Source organism: Chionomys nivalis, chromosome 10 (genome assembly GCF_950005125.1).
Source record: "Chionomys nivalis chromosome 10, mChiNiv1.1, whole genome shotgun sequence".
In the NCBI taxonomy this organism is placed as follows: Eukaryota; Metazoa; Chordata; class Mammalia; order Rodentia; family Cricetidae; genus Chionomys; species Chionomys nivalis.
The window spans coordinates 43,918,241-43,940,507 of record NC_080095.1 but is presented as its reverse complement, the minus strand read 5'-3'; the positions used below and the strand labels follow the sequence as shown (position 1 = coordinate 43,940,507).

At 42.2% G+C, this 22,267-nt stretch overlaps 1 protein-coding gene across 1 annotated transcript in view; it reads left to right on the top strand.

Moving 5' to 3' along the window:
- Susd6 (sushi domain containing 6) overlaps positions 1 to 22,267 on the top strand; it is a 98,829-nt gene that overhangs the window by 66,932 nt on the left and 9,630 nt on the right. Inside the window, exons 3-4 of the mRNA XM_057783022.1 lie at positions 18,659 to 18,856; positions 19,856 to 19,994. Coding sequence (XP_057639005.1) covers positions 18,659 to 18,856; positions 19,856 to 19,994 — 337 coding nt within the window. The remainder of the gene's footprint in view (positions 1 to 18,658; positions 18,857 to 19,855; positions 19,995 to 22,267) is intronic.

Here is a 22,267-nt window from a genome sequence, read left to right as displayed (position 1 = left end):
GACATTTCCTTTTGCCTGATGTTTTTCTTTCTTCTTCCATGACTGATGAGTACTTCCAGTGTCATAGTAATATAGTAGTTTTAATCTGGGAGATTGATAAACCTTGCATACCAGGCAGATTGATAGGAATTTTCTGTTTTTCCTAAGTTTTTACATGTTCCTACTCTGTGAACAGAGACTATCCTTTCGTTTCCTGGCCACTCAGACTCAGAAACTATTTTAATTACAATACTGTTTGGCTTATTAGCTCGGGCTTCTTATTAACTAACTCTTACATCTTAAATTAATTCTTTTCTATTAATCTGTGTATCACCATGAGACTGTGGCCAACTGGTTAGGTTCTGGGGCTTCTGTCTTCTTCGGTACCTACATCGTATCTCCCTGACTCCTACTCTCTCTCTATATATATCCCTTCCAGCCTGGCTATATTCTCCCCTGCCGTAGGTCAAAGTAGCTTTATTCATTAACCAATAAAAGCAACACATATACAAGCCGGGCGGTGGTGGCGCACACCTTTAATCCCAGCACTCGGGAGGCAGAGGCAGGTGGATCTCTGTGAGTTCGAGGCCAGCCTGGTCTACAAGAGCTAGTTCCAGGACAGGCACCAAAGCTACAGAGAAACCCTGTCTCGGAAAAAAAAAAAAAAAAAAAAAGCAACACATATACAGAAGGACATCCCACACCACTGTCCTGAAACCAGTCACTCTAATATAAGGTAGAAAACCAGAACTGGAGAGATGGCTCAGAGGTTAAAAGCACGGGCTGCTCTTCTTAAGGATCTAGGTTCAATTCCCAGCACCCACATGGCAGTTCCCAACTGTCTGTAACTCCAATTCCAGGATCTGACATCCTCACATAGACAAACATGCAGTCAAAATACCAATGCACATAAAAAATAAAAGAGAAAACCACCTTATAATCTAGCCAGGTGTACGGGATGCAAAATGTACCCTCCCCGCTTTTTGCCTCTTTTAAAAGAAAAATAATAGTGTGACTATAGCAAAAAGATTTTATCACCATCCAAAAGAGTCATTGTGCAGTTATTTTTATGTAACAAGTGCTGTAATGTAACTGCAACGTGATTGGATTTGCACTCAAGTTTTTGGGGCACATCCATTGTTTAAGTTATGTAAAGAGAGCTGGGTAGTGATGGCACATGCCTTTAATCCCAGCACTCAAGAGGCAGAGGCAAGCAGATCTCTGAGTTCGAGACCAACCTGGTCTACAAGAGCTAGTTCCAAGACAGGCTCCAAAGCTACAGAGAAACCTTGTCTCGAAAAACCGAAAAAGAAAGAGAGAGAGAGGGAGAGGGAGAGAGAGAGAGAGGAGAGAGAGAAAGAAGATATGTAAAGAGGAAAAGAAGAGTCTAGACTTCAGGGACCATGCAGGATCAGATGCATCATCTATCTGATAATGCTACGATTCTGGAAATTACACTGAGTTCCTGTTCCTGTTTTTCCCCTGCATGCCCCCATCTCTCCTGTTTCTGTGTAGCAGCTTTGCCAAGGATAAATGGCCTAGATGTCAAATCCTTTTCTCTCTCTGCCTTGGCAGGGAAACTGATCTGGTTTCCAAGAAACCATTTTTGCACTTGGGGGCTTTTTTTCCTTTCTCTTATGGGAAGTTGCTTCATCATTTCCCATAAATACACAGCACCTCTTGTTTAAACAGGGTGCCTTTTAAGAGCTTTGGAACCTGCAGCAAGGGTGGGGTTGTGAAATCTTTTGTTTGATGCTTGATGCAAGTTGGAATGTGGGCTGTCTGTAGGCAGAAGTCTCAGATTGGCTAGGACTGAGTCAGGAGTGGCCTGTGAAAAGCAGAGACTCCATGGAAAACAAGAACCTTGGGTGTTTTTGAGCATTTGGCTTGTCTATGATATCAACCTTAAGGACACAGGCTCTGTCTCGTGTTTGTCCAGTAAGTTAAATGTGCTCCAGGTGGTGAAAGTAGAAAGTTTTGTCATGAGTAACTCGTGGCTGCTGGACAAGGAGGACACACACATTTTAAAATAGTGAACATTGATGAGGTGGCCGAGTGGTTAAGGCAATGGACGGCTAAAATAGTGAACATATTATTGTAGAATTGTGTGCTTGATTGTGGTATCGGACACTTGAGTTCAGAAAAGGAAATTTGTGAAGGAGATGCTAAGATACAGCTAGCCTTTGATTTGGGTTTGAGTTCAGCTGTGGAAAGGCACTTATTTGGCAGAAACCCTGATACTGATAGAAGTTGGCACCATTTGAAAGATTCTCGAAGAAACATCATGATGGAAAATGTGCTTAGAAAAGGTTAACCTATGAGCGCAAAATGGAGTATGCCTCTAGGTAGGCAGTAGAAAGAAGCCAGCTGCCCATAGTTGAAAAGGAAACCATGAAGGGTAGGCATTGGGAAAGAGGGGTGGCTGACAGAAAGTTTGCTGTTTTTATCTTTGTCTTGCTTGATCATGCAGTGGTGGTACCAGTTTCTCTCATGGGACCTAGCAGCTAAAGCCCTAAGCTGTTGCTGGCTTTATGATCAGCTATTGGAATAAATAGCTTTAACCTGAATAAAGCTTTAACCAGATCCTGTTCCAGGTGGAGGTGAAGTTCCCAGGGATCCCAGTGGAGTCTTGCATAACGTGATCATTTTAGAATGAGATTGAAATTTACTGCTCAAGTCTTGGGGACATCAGTCACCTCATACGTATTTGGCAGTGAAAGTGTTTCTTTTTTTTTTTTTTTAAAGATTTATTTATTTATTATGTATACAACATTCTGCCTCGATGTATACCCGCACGCCAGAAGAGGGTGCCAGATCTCATTACAGATGGTTGTGAGCCACCATGTGGTTGCTGGGAATTGAACTCAGGACCTCTGGAAGAGCAGCCAGTGCTCTTAACCTCTGAGCCATCTCTCCAGCCCCCAGTGAAAGTGTTTCTAAAAACCCTACCCAACGTTGAGTGAAATAGTCTTCACTGGTATCTGTCCGCTTTACAATTTTTCAAAAACAAACAAACAAACAAAAAAACTTGGGAAGCTTTGGGCTTTTACTAAATTAAAAGAGATAAATCAAAATAAGTCAAAGGTGTTTTTTGTTGTTGTTTGTTTGTTTTCTCAAGACAGGATTTCTCTGTAGCCCTGGCTGTCCTGGAACTCATAAACCAGACTGGCTTTGAACTCAGATATATGCCTGCCTCTGCCTCCTGAGTGCTGGGATTAAAGGAGTGTTCCATTCTGCCTGGCTAATAAAACTGTTTGACTTGGCAAAAAGGTTTTTTATTTTATTTTATTTTGGTTTTTCGAGACAGGGTTTCTCTCTGGTTTTTGGAGCCTGTCCTGGAACTAGCTCTTGTAGACCAGGCTGGTCTCGAACTCACAGAGATCCGCCTGCCTCTGCCTCCCAAGTGCTGGGATTAAAGGCGTGCGCCACCACTGCCCGGCGCAAAAAGGTTTTTTAATAGAGAGAATATAATTGTTGTTCTTGTTAAGAAATGGAAATTGGGAAAAATTAATGTTTATTGAGAGATTCTGTGGGAATGAACAAGCATAAACACACTCAACACTAGTCTCAAAATTCTATTAATTCCTCATAGAAGTGGGGAAGGTAAGATGATTTCCTACAGAAAGTGAATGCATTTCCCTTCTATCTGTTGGTCCTAGGTGGAGCTGCCACTCCCCACAGACCTGGCTCAGGTACTTGGCAGAGACCCTAGAAAGTGAGCATTTCCTTGTGAATCAACCCCATTTGTTGCCAGGCCGTGATGAGACTCCACCAAGGAATTTGGGGCTCATAAGGCAGAAAAAGTGCTAAGGAGGAGCCCTGAGTTTTCAACATAAGCCCCATTTTCTGCCCTTAAACAGCAAAATCTTCCTCTTTTCTTGAAAGCTTGTGTTTGGGTTTGTGTTGTGAAGTATCTCACTATGGTTGAGTAACAGTCCTCTAAAATAGCCCTCTTCTGCCAGAGTTACAGAACTTCGCAGTTTGTCTTTTTCTGTCTGCTGTGAGAAGATTGAGGGTACCCAGGAAGAAGAAAGCACCAGGCCCAGAGTTCAGAATCAGCCCTAAAGCATATTTTAGTTTATGCCCTTTTGGCTGAGTGGTTTTGTTTGGTTTCGCAGGCAAAGAACTGACCTAAGAGGACATTGTCCAGTTGTGTTGGAGAAGTGAACACGTTAATTCTGTTTGCCATAACTGAGCTGCTCCCAGCTGAAGAAACTCTTGTGCTATCAGTACTGTTCCACCAGGAGGCCTTGCTGGAAGCATCTTCAGGGCTCTGTCTGCATAGTTGACAGGTCTTTTCAACAAAGTGTAGGAGCTGGAGAAGCCCAGGATGAGCTGTCATGTGATTTGCAGGCTTGTACAGGTGCTGACTAACTTGGCTTTCCTAATGAGGCCCAGCAAACATCTGACTCTAGATGCAGGCATGCTTTCTGGAAAATGCAGGTGTATATGTTGAGTGCCAGAGACCCGTGGTCGTAGTCACATTCCTCATTTGCAGGTGAGGGTGCCTAAAAATATATTTTCTCAAGTTGTATTACAATGACTCTGAGCCCTTGGAAGTAGGAGCCTCCAAAGCAAAATGGAGCAGTTTACTTCTGGACATTTAGGAGCAACCTGCTTTCTGGTCTGTTGTAAATCAACACCCTAATACCTCAGAGTAATAAATTTGGACAGTTGTGCAGCAGCTGATAAAAAACTCGACATCATATTGTGAAAGCAGACTCATACTCTAAGCTGTGTTGCCTGTTCCCTATACTCTGCAGGAGAACTTTTAGAATTTAATCTTCATTTTGTAAGGTTAAACTGAAAATGGGAAATGAAATTGCTGATTCCAGTTATAAGAAGTGTAGGTCTTATGAAGTTTACGTACTTGAAGATTTGCAGTTTAGTCAGTGAATGTGTCAGAGGTGGGTGACGGCACGACAACAATGACGTAATATTTACTTGAGTGTGAGTCAGCAGCCCTGCTCAGCAGTGAAGAAGAAAACACATGTACAGCTATGGACTGTTGTTTGAAATACCCAGATTGTACTGTCCCCAGTTATAGTTAAAAGGCAGGGTATAATTAAGCATTTTTAGTGTCCTTTTCTGTCTGAGAACATGGCTTCCCTTTAATATGTAAGCCCATTGTGTGACATTGAGGGGCCATTCAGGAAGTAGGGGGACAGGTTCTACTATAACTTTAAGTCATACAGAAATAAAATTTCTTTAAAAAGGCTTTTCCAAAACTGTGAGAGTGTTTTCTGGAATATATTGTATGGGTCCCTGGCCTCTTCATGTAGTAACATCTACACATTTTGCTCACTCATATATGCTCATTTCTGTTGTCTTAAGTCCACCTAGATATATTTAACCCATGATTTTAAGTCTGTAAAATAAAAGCTGCCCTGTTCCAATATTGTTAACTTTCTCTAACTTGCAAATCCTCAAGTTTGAGGAGTTAAAGAGAACCATCAGACAATAAACCAGCTTCTAAGCTGTGCCTTTTCTATTTTCTAGCCCTTGTCCCCAACTTTGTGAGTATTGAGTTGTTAAGTTTGTGCTTTAAATAATAAGGTTTTTAGGAAAAACTAATTAATATCCTACACTGGGTTACCATCGTCCTAGAAAAATCTCTAGTTGTGGCAGTATGGGGAGCCTCTTCAATGCCTGGCTTGTCACTGAGTAGAGTTGATAAGCTACAGTACAGTCTTTCATAATTGCTGTTACAAGATTTTAATTAAGAGAATTCAGCTGTGGCACCAGCTGGGGATGTCTGGCGTTGTGGAAGATTGCAATTAGATGCTATATATTCTATCTTCTTTTTCCCCTTTCAACTTTTGTGGTGTGCCTTTGAGAAGGAGCTTTTAGTCTCAGCAGTATAAATACTTTAATGTGCTTAATTATGTAATCACACAGTTATACTCCACTGTGTACATACACGTCATTTTATGGATTCTTTAATCCCTCTTCTAATACTGAAATGTCTAGTCTGCTTTTTGGTTGGAGGCAGACAATGCATTGAGCAAGAAAAGGAGGACCAGAGACGTTTAGTGATTTTTTTTTTCATCTGGTTATGCTCTATCCTTCTGTCTCCCTACTTTATGGTCATGTTCTTTTATGGCTGAAATAATTAACATTTATTTTCCTAGCAAATGCCAGGCAATTTATGTAAAATTAGATTTTTATAAAACTCTTATCTTCTATTAATTTACAGATGGAGCCTTTAAAGTAAGTTACGTCATTTTTCCTAACTCTCTGTTCCAAGCACATGTAGGGGCATAAACCTGGCATAGGAGAATCTGACATCCAGGCACAATGGGACCCATTGATTTCTGGCATTGAGTTTGTGCAGCGAGGACCTGTGACCCCAGCTGTTAGAACTAGAACCTAGGAGCAGCTGCTTTCTGGGATCCAGTCCTCTGGGAATGCACTTCCATCTGCTGCTGTGTGGCAGCCTGGGAAAGAAATTGACCCCAAGTCATCTTTTATTCCTTTTCTCATTACCCTCCTGTTCTTTTCCTGTCCTCTTGCAAACCTGAGAAGCAAAATGACTGTCCTGGAAAATTTTCCATGATTTTCTTCCCCTTTTCCTGATTCTACCTCACTGCACATCCAGTTCCATTGGGAAGCACTTATTTCAGGAGTATGTAAGCAGATTTATATGCCTGGCTTCTTCGGGAGAAGAGTTAGTACCATAAAGAAGACTTTCATTTTATTATGAGCTGTGCACTTCTACATTTTAGGACTGGAAGGACCCTTAGAATACTCATCTCTTGGGAGAAGAACCCAAAAGTTCACATTCCTAATCTTGCATTTAGGGCCTTCTCTAATTATCTGAATCAGACACCAGCCTGGCATCTCACCCTCTGCATTTCCCTAAAATAGAAGCTGACTATGTCGGCCTGGCTGGCTTGAACTTGCAGTGCTGAGATTAGAACTGGCTGCAACACCTAGTTTACCAGTCTGTCTCTGTCTCTTGCTAATACTGGACATATTTGTTACTTTTTTGTTTGTTTGGTTTGTTTGATTTGGTTTGAGTTTCTTCCTGGAACTCACTCTGTAGAACAGACTGGCCTCGAATTCATGGAGATCCGCCTGCCTCTGCCTCCCTGAGTGCTGGGATTAAAGGCGTGCGCCACCACCCCCAGTTTATTTGTTATTTCTTATACACAAGCCACCTCCTTTTGCTTTTCTGTCTTTGCCGTATTTTCATCCCCAGTGTGTTCTTCCTGCTCTGCTTATCTCTGCCACAGTTCTTTACCTGTGGTCACAGGTCCTGTTTACCGTCCAATTGGAACTCTAATATCTCCTTCTCTCCTCATTTCTCCATTGGGTTAATCCTTTTTCAAAAACCTCTCGTATCCCATATTGATTTATGCTGTGGTCACTTACTAACCAAGAGTCCCCAAAAGAGTAGGGCCTCTCTCTTTTTCATCATTCTACCTGCCTTCCTCCATTGCCTGGCACAGTGCTTGGTACTTAGGAAAACTTTCTCAAGGGAATGGATGGATAAGTGTGATCCTTATGTGAACTCTGAAGCTTAAACAGAGAGTAGATGAGATGTTACTATTTATTATAGGCTACTTGGGCCTAGAGAGACTGGATTCTCATCAAGGACAGATGCTGTGTTATTTGCTCTTGAATTTGTAGCACCAGGGACATAGTAAGTATTCGATAGATGATTTCTAAGTTAATGAAGTAACAACAGGATGAAGAGTTTTCATTTTTTTATTGTCTCCTAGGTAAAGGTTATTAAATCTACTCTTTAGATAAGATTAAGGGATATTTCCATTTACTAAATGTTGCATTTGTATGTTGCTGTCTGTAGACATACAGAGTAGGTAAGGCTTATCTGTAGGCACAAGTAGGTGAGGCTCTGTCAGATAATATCTCCTGACCAGGATTGTTAGACTGGTCAATCAAAAAAAAGGCTTGCTAGAAGCTGGGAACAGTGGGATATACTATAATACTAGCTACTTGGAAGGTTGAGGCAGGAGGATCTCAATTTTGACTATATAACAAGGCCTCATCTTAAAACAACAGCAAAGGCTTTCCAGAATTTAATAGCCACCAAAGGAAATAGGGTCATGAACTTCAGCCTGATTTAAAGCCTGCCTGGTTGCATAGAGAGTTCTAGGCCAGCCATGGCTCTATGGTAAGACCCTGTCTTAAAAATAAATAAGCCAAGTGTTGTGGTACATAATACCAGCACTCAGGAGGCAGAGGCAGGCAGATCTCTGTGAGTTCCAGATCAGCCAGGGAGACATAGAGAGACCCTGTCTCAAAAAACCATAATACTAAATAAAACATTGAATCAGACTATACAATTTGTCTAGACCCAAGGTTTTACAAATTAATTAGAGATTGATTTTTGTACGTATGTATATGTTTTGTTCTGTTTTAAGACAAAAATCTTACTGTGTAGCCTAGGCCAACTTTGAACTTTGTATCAACTTCCTCAAACACTGAGATTACAGATCTATGCCACCATGCCAAGCTCACAAATTGCTCTTTTGAGATTGCTTTATGTGATGGTCAAGGGACACATGCCAGAGCCAGACTGATTAAGTACAGGCTCATAGAACAGGCAAATCCTAGACCTTTAGTAATGATCAGGCACTTGTGTTGGACTTTGCATGAGTTTAGACTAGATTGACTATAATTCAAGGCCAGCCTGGTCTTCATAGTGAGTTCCAGGCAGCTACTGCTGCAGGTGAGACCCTGTCTCAAAAAAAGAAAAGAGAGAAATTTAAAGTAGTGCTGAAGAAATGGCTCAGTAATTAAGAACACCTACTGATTTTGCAAAGGACCTATGTTTGGTTCTTAGGACCCACATGTTGCTGCCCACAACCACTTCTACTAGCACCTGCACATACAGAGACAGACGTATACATACAATTTTAAATGAAAACTAAGTGTGGCTTCCTCAGAGAACAATACATGGAAGGAGGAGTAACAGGAAAGAGATAAGAAGAGTAAAGGCATTGCTGAGCCTGTACAGAGCAGCCTGATGATCATCACTGGATGGCAGAAGGGAAGAGCAAACAAACCGTCAGACAGGACTGGCACTGCTCAGTGGTAGTGTTTCCATAGTATTGTGAGGCCCTTAGTTCAATCCTTAGCAGCACAAAACAACAAAGAAACAAAAGACCCCACAACCCCTAATAACAGTACAAATACTCTTACTGTTCACGATCAACTGACATAAATTCTTCTTGTGGGACATGCCAACCATGATTTTATGGTGATGTATATGTGAGACAAGGTGATTCATGTTGATAAATGCTATTCTCTTCCTCATTTGCACAACAGAGACTAAGTTTGTTTTACATTTAAATGTATACTTCTTAAATGGATATACCTAGACATTACTTTTAGATGGTAGAGGAAATGAAGCTATAACTTTGACCTTTATATGATGCCTCTAACTCTATTTTCCCTGGAATCCCTCAGTTTATTATCATAGTTACCCTCTGACAGTGAGCAGCTGTCTATGGCGTCCTCCTCCATCAGACCGCTTAGGTAGGAGCTAGGATGAGGAGATGAGACTGGGTAGCCATTGCTACCAAGGAAAAGATAAACTCCTTTGATTTCTCTTGACCTTTCTCTACCACCCAGAGGTAATACAATAATATGTTAGCACGCCCAGAATATCCTGACTTCTTAGCTTTGTGATCATCTTTCCATCCTGGGCATAGAAAACAGCTATGAGCTGTGCTCCATAGCTAACTGAACTGGGAGAGATGGGTGGCTAGCAGTGTTGGCTGACTAGATTGGTGGCCTGGCCTGGAGTAGCAGGATAAAGGAGAATACCCTCATGCCTGACCCTTCTTCTAGCAATCATTAACACTGGAAAGGGAAAAGGACCCAGCCCATCTGTCAATCTATTCTTCCCTCCTTCCTGAGCTGTGAAAACAAGAAAAGGTGAAAGGGTAACAGAACATATGGAGGCCATTTGTCAGCCAACTGCAATCTAAGCTCTGCAGCTGAAAGGGGAAAAGGGGCTGGCTCATTTGCTGAGATGGTGCAAAGGAAGAGCAGAGAAGGAGTTTCCATCCTGTTGTTTTCTGCCAGTCCGCTCTCTGTAGCTTCAGAGCCTGTTCTGGAACTAGCTCCTGTGGACCAGGCTGGCGTTGAACTCACAGAGATCCACCTGCTTCTGCCTCCTCTCCAGTGCTGGGATTAAAGGCGTGCACCATCACCACCCAGCTCTGAAATAGTCCCTTTTTTATGTAAAGTCTTTGTCCTACCCCATTCAAAACTCAAAAATATGGGGTTTAGCTTACCTACTCTGTAAAGTAAATGTAAAAATGTTTTAGTGCCTATTATATGTACATAATTTTCATGAATGTTGTTTTTATTAATTGGCTCATTACACTGGTAGAATTAGATATTGCTGTTGAATAAGACTCAGAGGAAAATAGGGCGGTTGATAGGCCACAGAGTGGATCTTTGGGTCAAACTCAGATTTATTTGTTTGACACCTAAGACCATGCTCTGACCCTTTCTGGTCTGACCCTGTTAGGCAGGCAGTGTGTTTTCTTGATTAGCTAGGGGCTGATTTATTTATTTATTTGTTTATTTATTTATTTATTTATGTTGGTTTTTCGAGACGGGGTTTCTCTGTGACTTTGGAGCCTGTCCTGGAACTAGCTCTTGTAGACCAGGCTGGTCTCGAACTCACAGAGATTCACCTGCCTCTGCCTCCCAAGTGCTGGGATTAAAGGTGTGTGCCACCGCCGCCCGGCTAGGGGCTGATTTAGAGAATAAGAGATTTATTTACTTGCAGAGAGATTCAGTTATGTGTCCCATTCTAGTTAGAAGCAAGACAGTGTTTGCAGTGAGTAAGCTTTTGCAAGCTCTATACCATTTTCTATTAAGTATTTACTGTCACTCAGGACCAAACCAAATCCCTGTCCTATAGTGTGGACAGATGAGTGGTGGCTCTTAGTGGAGAAATGGAGGAAAGGTGATTTGTAGAAAAATAAATTCAAAAAATGATATAGTAGTAGTTTATGAAGAGGAATGAAGTTGTTGCAGAAACAGAGGAAAAATAATAAAAGTTCCTGCTTACTGAACACTTAGAATGTAACAGACCCTATGCTTGTCCCATATATTTGAATTAATCTTTACAGCAACCATATGAAGTAGACATCTTTGTATCCCTGTTTTAGATGGGGAAACTAAGGAATAGATCTTTCCAAGACTGCAGTGGGTCTCTTTTGAAGGCAACAAACAAATTAGACATCTAATTTTGGACCCACACTAACATATTCTAGCCTGTGCTCTCTGGCAGTGGCTAGAGAGGTGTTCAAAGAGCTACAGCCTTGGAACCCCAAAGCATAAAAATGGAAGTTTCAGCTGGCTGTGTGTGCTTTAAGGTTAGGATCCTTGGCCAAGGAGAACAACACTTTATTCTGAGTGACTAAGGAGTTTTTGTGACTTTCTCCAAGTAATAAGAGTTTCCATGTTTGAGACAATAAAAGAAAATACTTCTCCTTCTTCTGAGGCTACTGGTTATAAAAGAGAGGGAAGGAAGGAGCGGGGGAGTCTGGTCCTAAAACAAGGACAGTCTCTCAGCTAGACTTGTCGGCCAGTTACCGATGTCCCAGAGCAAGGCTTGAGCTAGGCCTTTCTTAGGAAGATGATAGGGACCAAGATGGGCTGTAGGGAGACAGCCTAGGTTTCTGTGCCCTTCATCCCAGCACCATGTCACACCCTGAGAAAGGCTTGGGCTACGACAGGCAGACCCTATCCACAGTATATGTGGAGTTATCTAAGAAAAGAGATTCTGACTGGACAATGGGGCTTCCTGTCTGACTGCTAGGAAGGTTTGTTTTATATGAGAAGGTTGCAAATGGCTTGAGAAATCATCCTGATTCCCTTTCTCTGCAGCCTGTTTTAGATTTTTGACTTTTCAAGTGTTGATAACTAATGCAGAAGGCCAGGAAAGCCATTCAGAAGCAGTCCTTGGATGTCTTCTAAGTAATGAGAGTTCTGTTTTCTGGCTCCCACATCAAGCCTTGGCAAAAATCTGCTCCATTGAAGGAGCTCTTTCCTGTATAGAAACAAGGTGCTGCCAGCTGTTCATACTCAGGTCAGCTTAAAACCACTGTAGAAGTTTTATAAATGAACCTCTCAAAGGTGTGAGGTTAACCACATAGTCAACTTCAGACAGATTTTCAATGTCAGAAATGACCCTGATCAGAGGTGTTTTAGTTTAGTGCCTTTGTGTGCTGAAACAGGCCTAGAAATGACTTCAGTGTATGCTTACGTGTCCAGATTGACCTTGTTGCTGAACTTCTCACTGAGGCACCTTTGGCAGGTGGAGGTTTGGAGGAGAAGCTAGTCAGTGAGCCCCTCTGATACCTTGCACCAGCCTTACCTGCTCGTTAGCACTGAACAAGTATCCTAACCTCCCTTACTTTCCTCATCTGTATTGTGCTATAAGTATATTTAAGATAAATTTGTATATGCACACACACATGTGTGTGTGTGTGTGTTGTGAAAGATAAAGGAATTCCACATGTAAACTGCTTAAAATAGTGCCTGGCATGTATCAGTAAGCATGAGCAACTTGTGAAGGATATCACAGAAACCTGTGACCATCAGTAGATGGTCTTCTTTCTGTATTTATAATGTTCTAATTCCAACTTGTCTGGGATGCTTTTTGCCTTCTCTTTGAACAAGCACGTGCAGGTCAGCCTTGGGGAAAGTCATTCAACTCAGAAGAGTCTCCTTGTCCTCATGTGTAAAATGCATCGTGGAGAAGGAACTCAGGAAAGTTGCTTGGTGCTCCTAGACAGCTGTGTACAGTAACTACTGTTTCCTGCACAAAACAACATTATAATGGTATACTGTTTGTATTTTAATAAATAAAGGTTGCCTGAAGATCAGAGTGCAAAGCAGCCACACTAGTCGACTATACAGACCAGGCATTGATGGCACACACCTTTCAACCCAGCAGTCATACTAGTTAGCCATAGGGGCTGGGCAAGGGTGGTGCACACCTTTAATCCCAGCAGTAGAGAGGATATAAGACGGGAGGAAGGAGACAAGTCTCAGTCTCGGTCTGAGGATTTGTGGAGACAGGATTGCTCATTTCGATCTGAGGTAGAGTTAAGAGCCAGTGGCTGGTTGCTTTGCTTTTCTGATCTTCAACTTGAGCCTCAATATCTGTCTCTGGGTTTTTATTATTCGTGCTACACAACATATTTGAACAGCTTTACTCTCCATAATCCCCTTGTCTTTTCTCTGGCTCTACTGCTAATAAACTGGAAGTAGAAATTGAACCTTTACACATGAAGAAGGAGTTTTACAAGTGAATAGATAGTCCTCTTCTAAATAATCTTAAAGGGCCCTCTGTGCAAAATGCTGAGTTTTTGCATGACTGATTGTTTTTTTTTTTTGCAGGGGTGGGGGAGGCAACATCTCACTGTATAGTCTAGGCTGTCCTCTTGAACTCAGAAGCCTCCTGCTTCAGCCTCCTGATGGTGGAGTTATAGGAGTGTGGCTACCACACCTGATCACGTCTCATGCTCATCATATAGATCTTTGCTGGGTTTTTTTTTTTGGGGGGGTGTCCACAAACCTATCTTCCAATATTAGCCAAGAACTCCTTTCACTAAGACTCTGCTGACCATTAACTTAAGCCTTTACTAGCCCTGTTAGTTAGCTTTCAGTTATTGTGACAAAGTCCTTGAGAAAAGCAACTGAAAAGGAGACAGTGGCTCACCATTCCAGCCCACAGTCATTTGAGCCTGTAGCAAGGAAGGGAACACATGATGAAACAGCTCTTTTCTCCTGGGGGTAGCCAGGAAAAAGAAAGATGGGTGGAAGGGGAGGAAGGAGGTCATGCTGCTAACAAGCCAAGGAATTTAGACCCTAGGCTCTATCCATACTGTTATGTTCTTTCTTGTTACTTCTAATTGTTTTCTGTAACTATAGCTCAATAGGGCATTTACAGTACTACCCCAGTCCTGCTCCAGTGATTACTGAGACTTGGGCCTGGGACCTCTTTCTCTTCCCCTCCCCCACTGTCAGTTCCCAGGAGAGCATCTCTCTGGCCATCTTCCTTCAAATTAAACACTTTTTTTTAAGATTTATTTTTTATTTTATGTGTATGAGTGTTTTGCCTGCTTGTAGTCTGTACATCACATGCATAAAACATGTGTAGAGGCCAGGAGAAGGCATTGAATCCCTTGGAATTGGAGTTTTAAAGGATTGTGAGATACCCCATGCGCTGCTAGGAAAGGAACCCTGATTTTCTGGAAGATCAGTCATTGCTCTTAACTGCTGAGCCGTCTCTCTAGTCCTCTAAACACCTATTTCTTTGTGCTCATTTGTATCTCAAATGTTAACACATTTTAGTGTGAAACTGTTACTGCAGACCTCCAGTGAACACTTAAACACAACGCAGTCTGTTAAACCTGCGGCTCCTGTGTTTGATAGTGTAGTATTTTCTTGGTGGCTGTTAGCCAGAAACCTCTTTTGTTTAGTCTTTTGAAAACATGCTGGATATTTAAATGCTTGCCAGCCCCTCCCACCTCTAATCCCTTAGAGTCTGGGGGCTGGCTGCATACCCCTACTTTCTATAGCTTCCTACTTGTCTGAAAGGGTTCGAGTATTTGTTCTGTTTACCCCGAGGCCCTTCCTGGAGTTTTAATTTTGCTTGTTGAGCTGTTATAAAAATTTTCTGTAATTTGTCTCTTTCCTGAAAGACTGGGCACCAGAACAACAAAAGCAGGACATTTAGAAGGGCTTTTGGGTTCTTGTTGACTTTTGAGGTGTGTGTGAGGCCAAGGTGAGCCTGAAGCAGAAACTTCAGCTGGATCAGTTCTCTCTAACTTACATTCCCAGTGCTACCTGGCTAGAAGGTCACTGAATGCTCACAGTATGTTATGTTAGCTTCCCCTGGAGACACTGCCTTCTGATAGGTCAGCCCCTTCCTCTGAGGGTTTACTTTGCTATGTGAAAGTAAATAAAGAATTACCAGTATCTGTCATGTACTTAGCATGGTACAAGACAGTTTCAGATACTGCTTTACTCGAAATTTATACCAAAAAACAACAACAACAACAAAAAACGCTGGGCGGTGGTGGCGCACGCCTTTAATCCCAGCACTTGGGAGGCAGAGACAGGCAGATCTCTGTGAGTTCGAGACCAGCCTGGTCTACAAGAGCTAGTTCCAGGACAGGCTCCAAAACCACAGAGAAACCCTGTCTCGAAAAACCAAAAAAAAAAAAAAACAAAAAAAACTCGAAATTTATGGAGCTGAGTGTTTCTGTTGAGAAAGTCTCAGAGGAGACAAGCCATTTAACACTAGGGCCCTAAGTATGTGTGGGAGATGATAGAGTTCAGAGACAGCAGCTAGGAGAATGAATCTTTTCCCCTGTAAGTCATCTGGCTTTCTATCCCTCTTAAAAATTAAATAATATTGCCAAATCAGATGAGCTCATTATCTTCCCAGGGTTAAGAACAAAGCTTGAAATTCCCTCTTTGTGTGAGGAATTTCCCAAGAAAATCTGAAGGATAGATTGTCAGCCTCCTGGCCAGGACCATGGCTTCCCAAAGTTGCTGGGTATTTCATCTGCTTTGTGGGCTTTGGTTTCCCTGGATGGTCTTCCCTTTCCTGTGAACTTCAGGCTTCACTGAAGGCCTATACTTTATCTTTCCTGTGGCCACATTCCCTCTCTGGACTAAAGAACATTTTGCATGTGTACAATTGTTACCTCAAAGTGGCTTTGCCTGTTGTTTTCTGACCCTTTATTCTAAAACTTCATTATTTTCTTGAACCTGGGTCTGTTTTGATGCTGAAGCTGCTGTATTCCAGCTTGTTACCTTTGAATGACTTTCATAGATAATCACAAAATAATTTTTAAACCAAGTTTACTTTTGTTATACTGCTGAAATAATCTGGTCCATCTTAGATTAGACTGAACTGTTTTTGTTAAGAACTTTAAACATATGACAAGCTTCTCTTACTGTGAGTCAAGGTCCTTGCTAAGGTTTTTGTTAATCAGTTTAGCTAAACTGGGATACTTTGAATTCTCTGGGTTTAATTTATATTCTCTAGTCTCATTGCATTTGTTTCAAATTACCCCTCCTCTCCTGATGAAAAGAAGTGCCACTTCTCCCAGAGTTGTTCTGAGCCCCCATACAAGCTGCTATTTTTGCTGCTCTATGCTCCCTCTCTTGAAGTAAGAATCCCATTCTTGGGCTGGAGAGATGGCTCAGAGGTTAAGAGCACTGACTGTTCTTCCAAAGGTCCTGAGTTCAATTCCCAGCAACCATATGGTGGCTCACAACCATCTGTAATGGGGTCTGGTGCCCTCCTCTGGCCTGCAGACATACATGGAAGGAATGTTGTATACATAATAAATTAATAAATATTTTTTAAAAAGAATCCCATTCTTTGGGACATATTAGAATAAGTCTGCATGCGGAGATTTTCTTAGAAGCATAAGGGGAAATTACATGCTGAGTATTTTTGGAAGGGGGTGTCTGGCTTTTCACTGTACACCTTATTTTTTTTTTTAACTTTAAGCCACATATATGCTGAGATCCTGTCTATTTATGGGATTTATAGAGGAAAAAATATGTTGCAGAATAGGCATGGCCTTAGAATCCTAGCCTTTCCTCTGAGAGCCTTTTCCAAGTACACTGGTCTGTGGGTCTTGCGTGCTTTCAGGAACTGCCCTGAATGTTCAACATTAATTATGCCCAGGAAATGAACCAATAATATACAGTCTCTAGAGAAACAAGAGTCAATCAGAAGGTCTGAGGGGGGGGTTACTACTCTGAACAAAAGATGGAAAATGAAATAGTAAAGCAGCTGGTTTGTTGGCCAGCTCTCCGAATGACTTGGCCACCACTTTGAATACTACGGAAATACATACATTCACTTCCTTCCTGTTCAGGACTTTGAGCTGTGTAGGTGGTAGGGATATCAGAGGTGTGTTCTTTAAGGGGATAGGGCCTCATATTTGGATTCATCTTCTAGTTCCATAGTTTCTGTCAGACTTACTGATCCATTGGCAACTTTTTAAATTAGCGACTTTTAAAAAATTGTTGAGCTGGAACTGTAGCTCATTGGTAGAGTATATACTAGTATGTATAAGGCCCTGAAAGCAATCCTCAGTATTACCAATGGAACAAATAAATGGGAAAGTGAATGGGAGTGTCTGAGTGATAGATGCTTATCTAGCATGTACAAGTCCCTGGTTCAGTTCCAAGTAATGCCCAAGGAAAACTATAAATGTACTTAAATGACAAAACAAGAGAAAATGACATATTCCTACCTTTAAGGATGTGCAGCCTGAGGGTGAGGATCTTTTTTGCATCTAATATCTTCCCCCAGCCAGACTTGAGTCAACCTGCATAATAGCATTCTGGGTCAGAGTTAGTGGGAGGCTGCAAGGTTATGTCTACTGAATGTAGTCTGGGGCTTTCACATGGAAGTGAGCCAGGGCCTTATCTTGATAGTCAGACACTCTTGTGCAATTCCCAGTCACTCTGGGCCTTTTGGAGGAAGTGAGAAAAGGAAAGATCATTCTGATTCCCACACAGATGTCTCTGTGATACAAGGGATAGGCTGGCATGTAGTCAGGAAAACTGAATTTCCTTTGGAAAAATCTGTGTTGTATCTTGTGTTTGTAAAACATTTAGAAAGTTGGAGGTCATGAGTGCCTGGTCATACTGCCTTCTCCCAGGCTAGCCTTTCAGGGATTCCTTCATGTTACCACTGGACTCCTCAAGTATAGCTAGAAACACCCCCCTTGCATTACCTGGCTTGGAATTCAGTTCTGTAATCTGTCTGAAATAGAAATAATTCCCTTCTCCTAAGAGCTGCTGAGACCTTCCAGATCCTATGACGCTGTGACAGCTTCTCTAAACCACAGTCCCACAACACCTACACCTTGTTTGCCATCAGTTCAGTTGACCAGATTGAGGGAGTGAAAGGATGTGATCTTGGTACACATAACTTTATAAATCAGTCAGCTCATGAGAAGAAGAGCTCAGGGTTAGGATCAGAAGACCTGATTCTGGTCCCCAAGTTGACATTCACCCTGCCCTAATCTTGGCTAAAAGTTGCTTCCCTTTGTGGGATTTAATAGTCTCATTGTCAGAGGGAAGAAATGATAATTATTGCTCAGAACTTTAAGAGATGATGATGACTTTAAAACTAGATTGTCATACCTAGAGGAGAAATGTGGGGTTCATTGTGGGACAGAGGCAAGTGAAGCCTGGCAGACAAGAGAAGGTGCACAAGGCTTGGGAAACCTCCCAGGAAAGCTCTCTGGAATCTTCTCAGAAGCCAAACTCATGTTTCAATTACACCAGGGAGTCCTTCCTGGAATTGTTGTAAACAACCTAACACTTGCCATAATGAGTTGTCCATGCTTTATCCTCACTCAGCCTGACTCCCTGTTAGTAGGCGCTGTTAGAATCAGGTCCAAATTACAGCAGGTACAGAACTTTTCTGGAGTCTGCTGGCCAGTGGGGAGTAGAGAAATACTGTAAAAACCCAGACTGACAAGTGCACTTCCCTCTCTGTCGGTGACAACTTGAATTCCATACTAGTTCAACAGGCTTTTCCAAGGATGGTTCTATGCTCTTAGTATTTCAGGACCGTGCTACTGAGAGCACATGCCCATTGAAAGCCTCATTGTGATTCCATCTCCCTCTTTCTTTGCAGTGTGTCCTCTGCCCCCAGAGCCAGAGAATGGTGGCTACATTTGCCACCCCCGGCCCTGTAAAGACCCCTTGACAGCAGGCAGTGTCATCGAGTACCTATGTGCAGAAGGTTACATGTTGAAGGGCGACTACAAATACCTGACCTGCAAGGATGGCGAGTGGAAGCCGGCCATGGAGGTTAGCTGTCACCTCAATGAAGGTCAGTCTACAAGTGAAATGGGGTAGTGCCTGGATCCTGCTTTTCTCCTACTTTCTGGGGAATGGTGCATGCTTTCTTGAGCCCTCCCTTGGCTATGGTAAGCCCTTTGTCCCCTCTTTCTTTGGTATTCCATGTCTTTGTGGATGTCATTGGGGTTGCTGGTGCGTGTCACGTTGCATTCCACTGGACCATTGAGAAGTTCTGTGTCTTTAATGAGGCATCTGCCTATGTAAAATTCCTTTGATGTCAGGATCTCTGTCTAGTCAGACGTTGATGACCTTGGGCTGTATTCTGTCCGCTAACAGCGAGCAGCGAGCACAGCGCTGACACATTTTCCAGTGTCTCTTCCATTTCATTTTTCCCTTGAATAGAAAGTGATGGTTTTGTTATGGAGCTCCGGCCTTGCTATACAGAATCCTTTTTCTTTACTGTCCTATCTTGTCTTGGATGATATAAAAATACAGATTCTTAGAGGAAAATGTGTGTTGTATGCTATATGGTCTTTTCTCTTGCTTCACACTTGGGCTTTGAGACCAGAACATGCCTAACCCATAACACCTCAGAAGAGGATGGCAAACAATATGGGGTTTACAATGAAGGCTGAGGGACTTAGGACAAGACCTTATTATTTGCCCACTTCTTAATTATCCTGCTGTATGGAGGAAAATATGGTGGAATTCAAGGTGGTAGAAAAATGTGGCCCTTTTAATGGTTTATGTTCACCAGCTTGCTGTTGGTATTTTAAGAGCTCCAGAGTTAAATGAGTTTAGGTACCAGTTGAACTGAGGGGGAGGGGGATCTTACTCAGGGAAAAAGAAATGTTTCCAGAAACACCATACGTACATAGGCCACTTTATAAGATTTTTTTCCTGAAAGGGCCCAGCTGTAAAATAAATGTTTCTGCATATTACCATGCAGGGAGTATTTGGCTACATCATCCGTAGAGCTCATCTGTTATGTTTCTGGGTATCAAATGTTTGTGATGACTTGTTTCCTTAGACAAAGAAACGCACACGTCCCTTGGGGTCCCTGCGCTGTCCATAGTGGCTTCCACTGCCAGCTCTGTGGCACTCATCCTTCTCCTCGTGGTGCTGTTTGTACTGCTGCAGCCAAAGCTGAAGTCTTTCCATCATAGCAGGTGAGCACAGTGTTAGTCAACCATCTTCGTGAGACTGACCTTGAACTACTAGTTGTTGGCCTACAGCCTCTGCTAGTCGGTATCTTAGGGAAGTGAAGAAGAGGGTCTGGCTGTATGTTAAACTCCTGGATGTGCCTGGCACTGTAGTTTGGTTCACATACCAAACTTTGAACCTAATGGGAACATTACAGACAAAGAAACTGAGGCATTCACATTATATCTCAGGTTGATTGCAGAACTGAGATTTGAACCTAAATCTGTTCTACTCAAAGCCATGGCATTTCCACTTGTCTCTGGAGTGTGGTTCTAGCAGCATTAGCATCACTTCTGAAATACTTGGAGCTAAGGCATAGTGCTAGGATGTATAGTTCTCTGTATCATGTTGATACATGATTGTATTTGCAAGCTACCTCTTCCTGCTCCTGACTTCTAATCCTTAGTGCACCTTGGTTTCCCCCAAGTTCTAATTTATTCAGTTCGGAGTGGGATTGTGACCGTATCATTTTCTAGAAAGCTTCTCAGATAATTTTAATGTGTAATGAAAAATCCAGGACCATGGTACCATTCTGAAATCATAAGAAGTGGGTTTTCTTCTCTGCAGATCCTCCTTTCCCTCTTACAGTGTATTATAACTAATTATCCTAGACTCAGGAGATGGGAGTGACAAGTGGGAGTAGTGCCCCAGTGGGAATGGGGGACTTTTCTCCTGCACTACTTTGGCATCTATAGTTGCTCAATGCTTGAGGGTACCTCATGCTTTTGAAGAATAGGCCATTTATATTCATTCATGGTCCTACATTAGTCATTGTTTTAGCTCTCAGGCACAGCAGTCTAGACGAAACCACATTCTATAAAATTCTCCAGATTTGGAACTTACAAATACAGACTACCCTGAAGTGAATTTCTGTATGGGAATGTGATTTTTTTTCTTTCTTCCTCTTGTTTTGTTTAGAAGAAAGGAGGAGTAGCTTTTTTTTGGGGGGGGGGGTTTCGAGACAGGGTTTCTCTGTAGCTTTGGAGCCTGTACTGGAACTCCCTTTGTAGACCAGGCTGGCCTCGAACTCACAGAGATCCGCCTGCCTCTGATTAAAGGCGTGCGCCACTACCGCCCGGCTAGTAGCAATTATTTTTAAAGAGGTATTTTGAAGGGAACTATTTAATTATATTTACTATGTAAGTGGGCGTGTGCCATATCATGGTATACATGTGGAGATCAGAGGACAACATACACTAAATAAATAAATATAAGTTTTTGGTTTTTGTTTTGTTTTGTTTTTTGGTTTTTCGAGACAGGGTTTCTCTGTGGTTTTGGAGCCTGTCCTGGAACTCCCTTTGTAGACCAGGCTGGCCTCGAACTCACAGAGATCCGCCTGCCTCTGCCTCCCGAGTGCTGGGATTAAAGGCGTGCGCCACCACCGCCCGGCTTTTGTTTTGTTTTTTAAGGCAGGGTTTTCCTTTGTAGCCCTCGGTGTCCTGGAACTCACTCTGTAGAGCAGGCTGACCTGGAACTCATTTTATAGAGCAGACTGACCTATAACTCACAGATGCCTCCTGAGTATTGGAATTAAAGGCATGTGCAACCATGCCCAGCAAAAAAAATATATATATAGGGGCTGGAGAGATGGCTCAGAGGTTAAGAGCATTGCCTGCTCTACCTAAAGGTCCTGAGTTCAATTCCCAGCAACCACATGGTGGCTCACAACCATCTGTAATGGGGTCTGGTGCCCTCTTCTGGCCTGCAGGCATACACACAGACAGAATATTGTATACATAATAAATAAATAAATATTTAAAAATATATATATATATGTATGTATGTATGTGTATGTGTATATATATATCCTTTTGAAGTTTCTCATTCAGAAATCTCTGGGTACTTTTAGGGATGCTAATTGTCCTCAGTATATACATTATTTGAATTAGGCAGCGTAGATTGTGTCTGCCAAGTACAAGTAAGGAAATCAGGAGCTAATCACTTGTAAGCAATGGTAATGCCGGTATGGGCTGACATCGGTTCTGTGCCTCTCGGTGTGGTAAACGAAAGAACAAACATATCCTTCCTCATCTAGGTAGAGTTCTCGGTAAAATTTAACTTAAGTTCAATTATAATGAAAAATAATTACACACATCTAGGTATACATCCTCCTAGAAAGCTGGCCTGGGCACTTAAAAAATTGTCAGACTCTTGAGACTTGAGAGATGACCCAGCAGTTATGAGCACTGGCTACTCTTCTAGAGGACCTGAGTTCAATTCCTAGCATCCACATGATGGC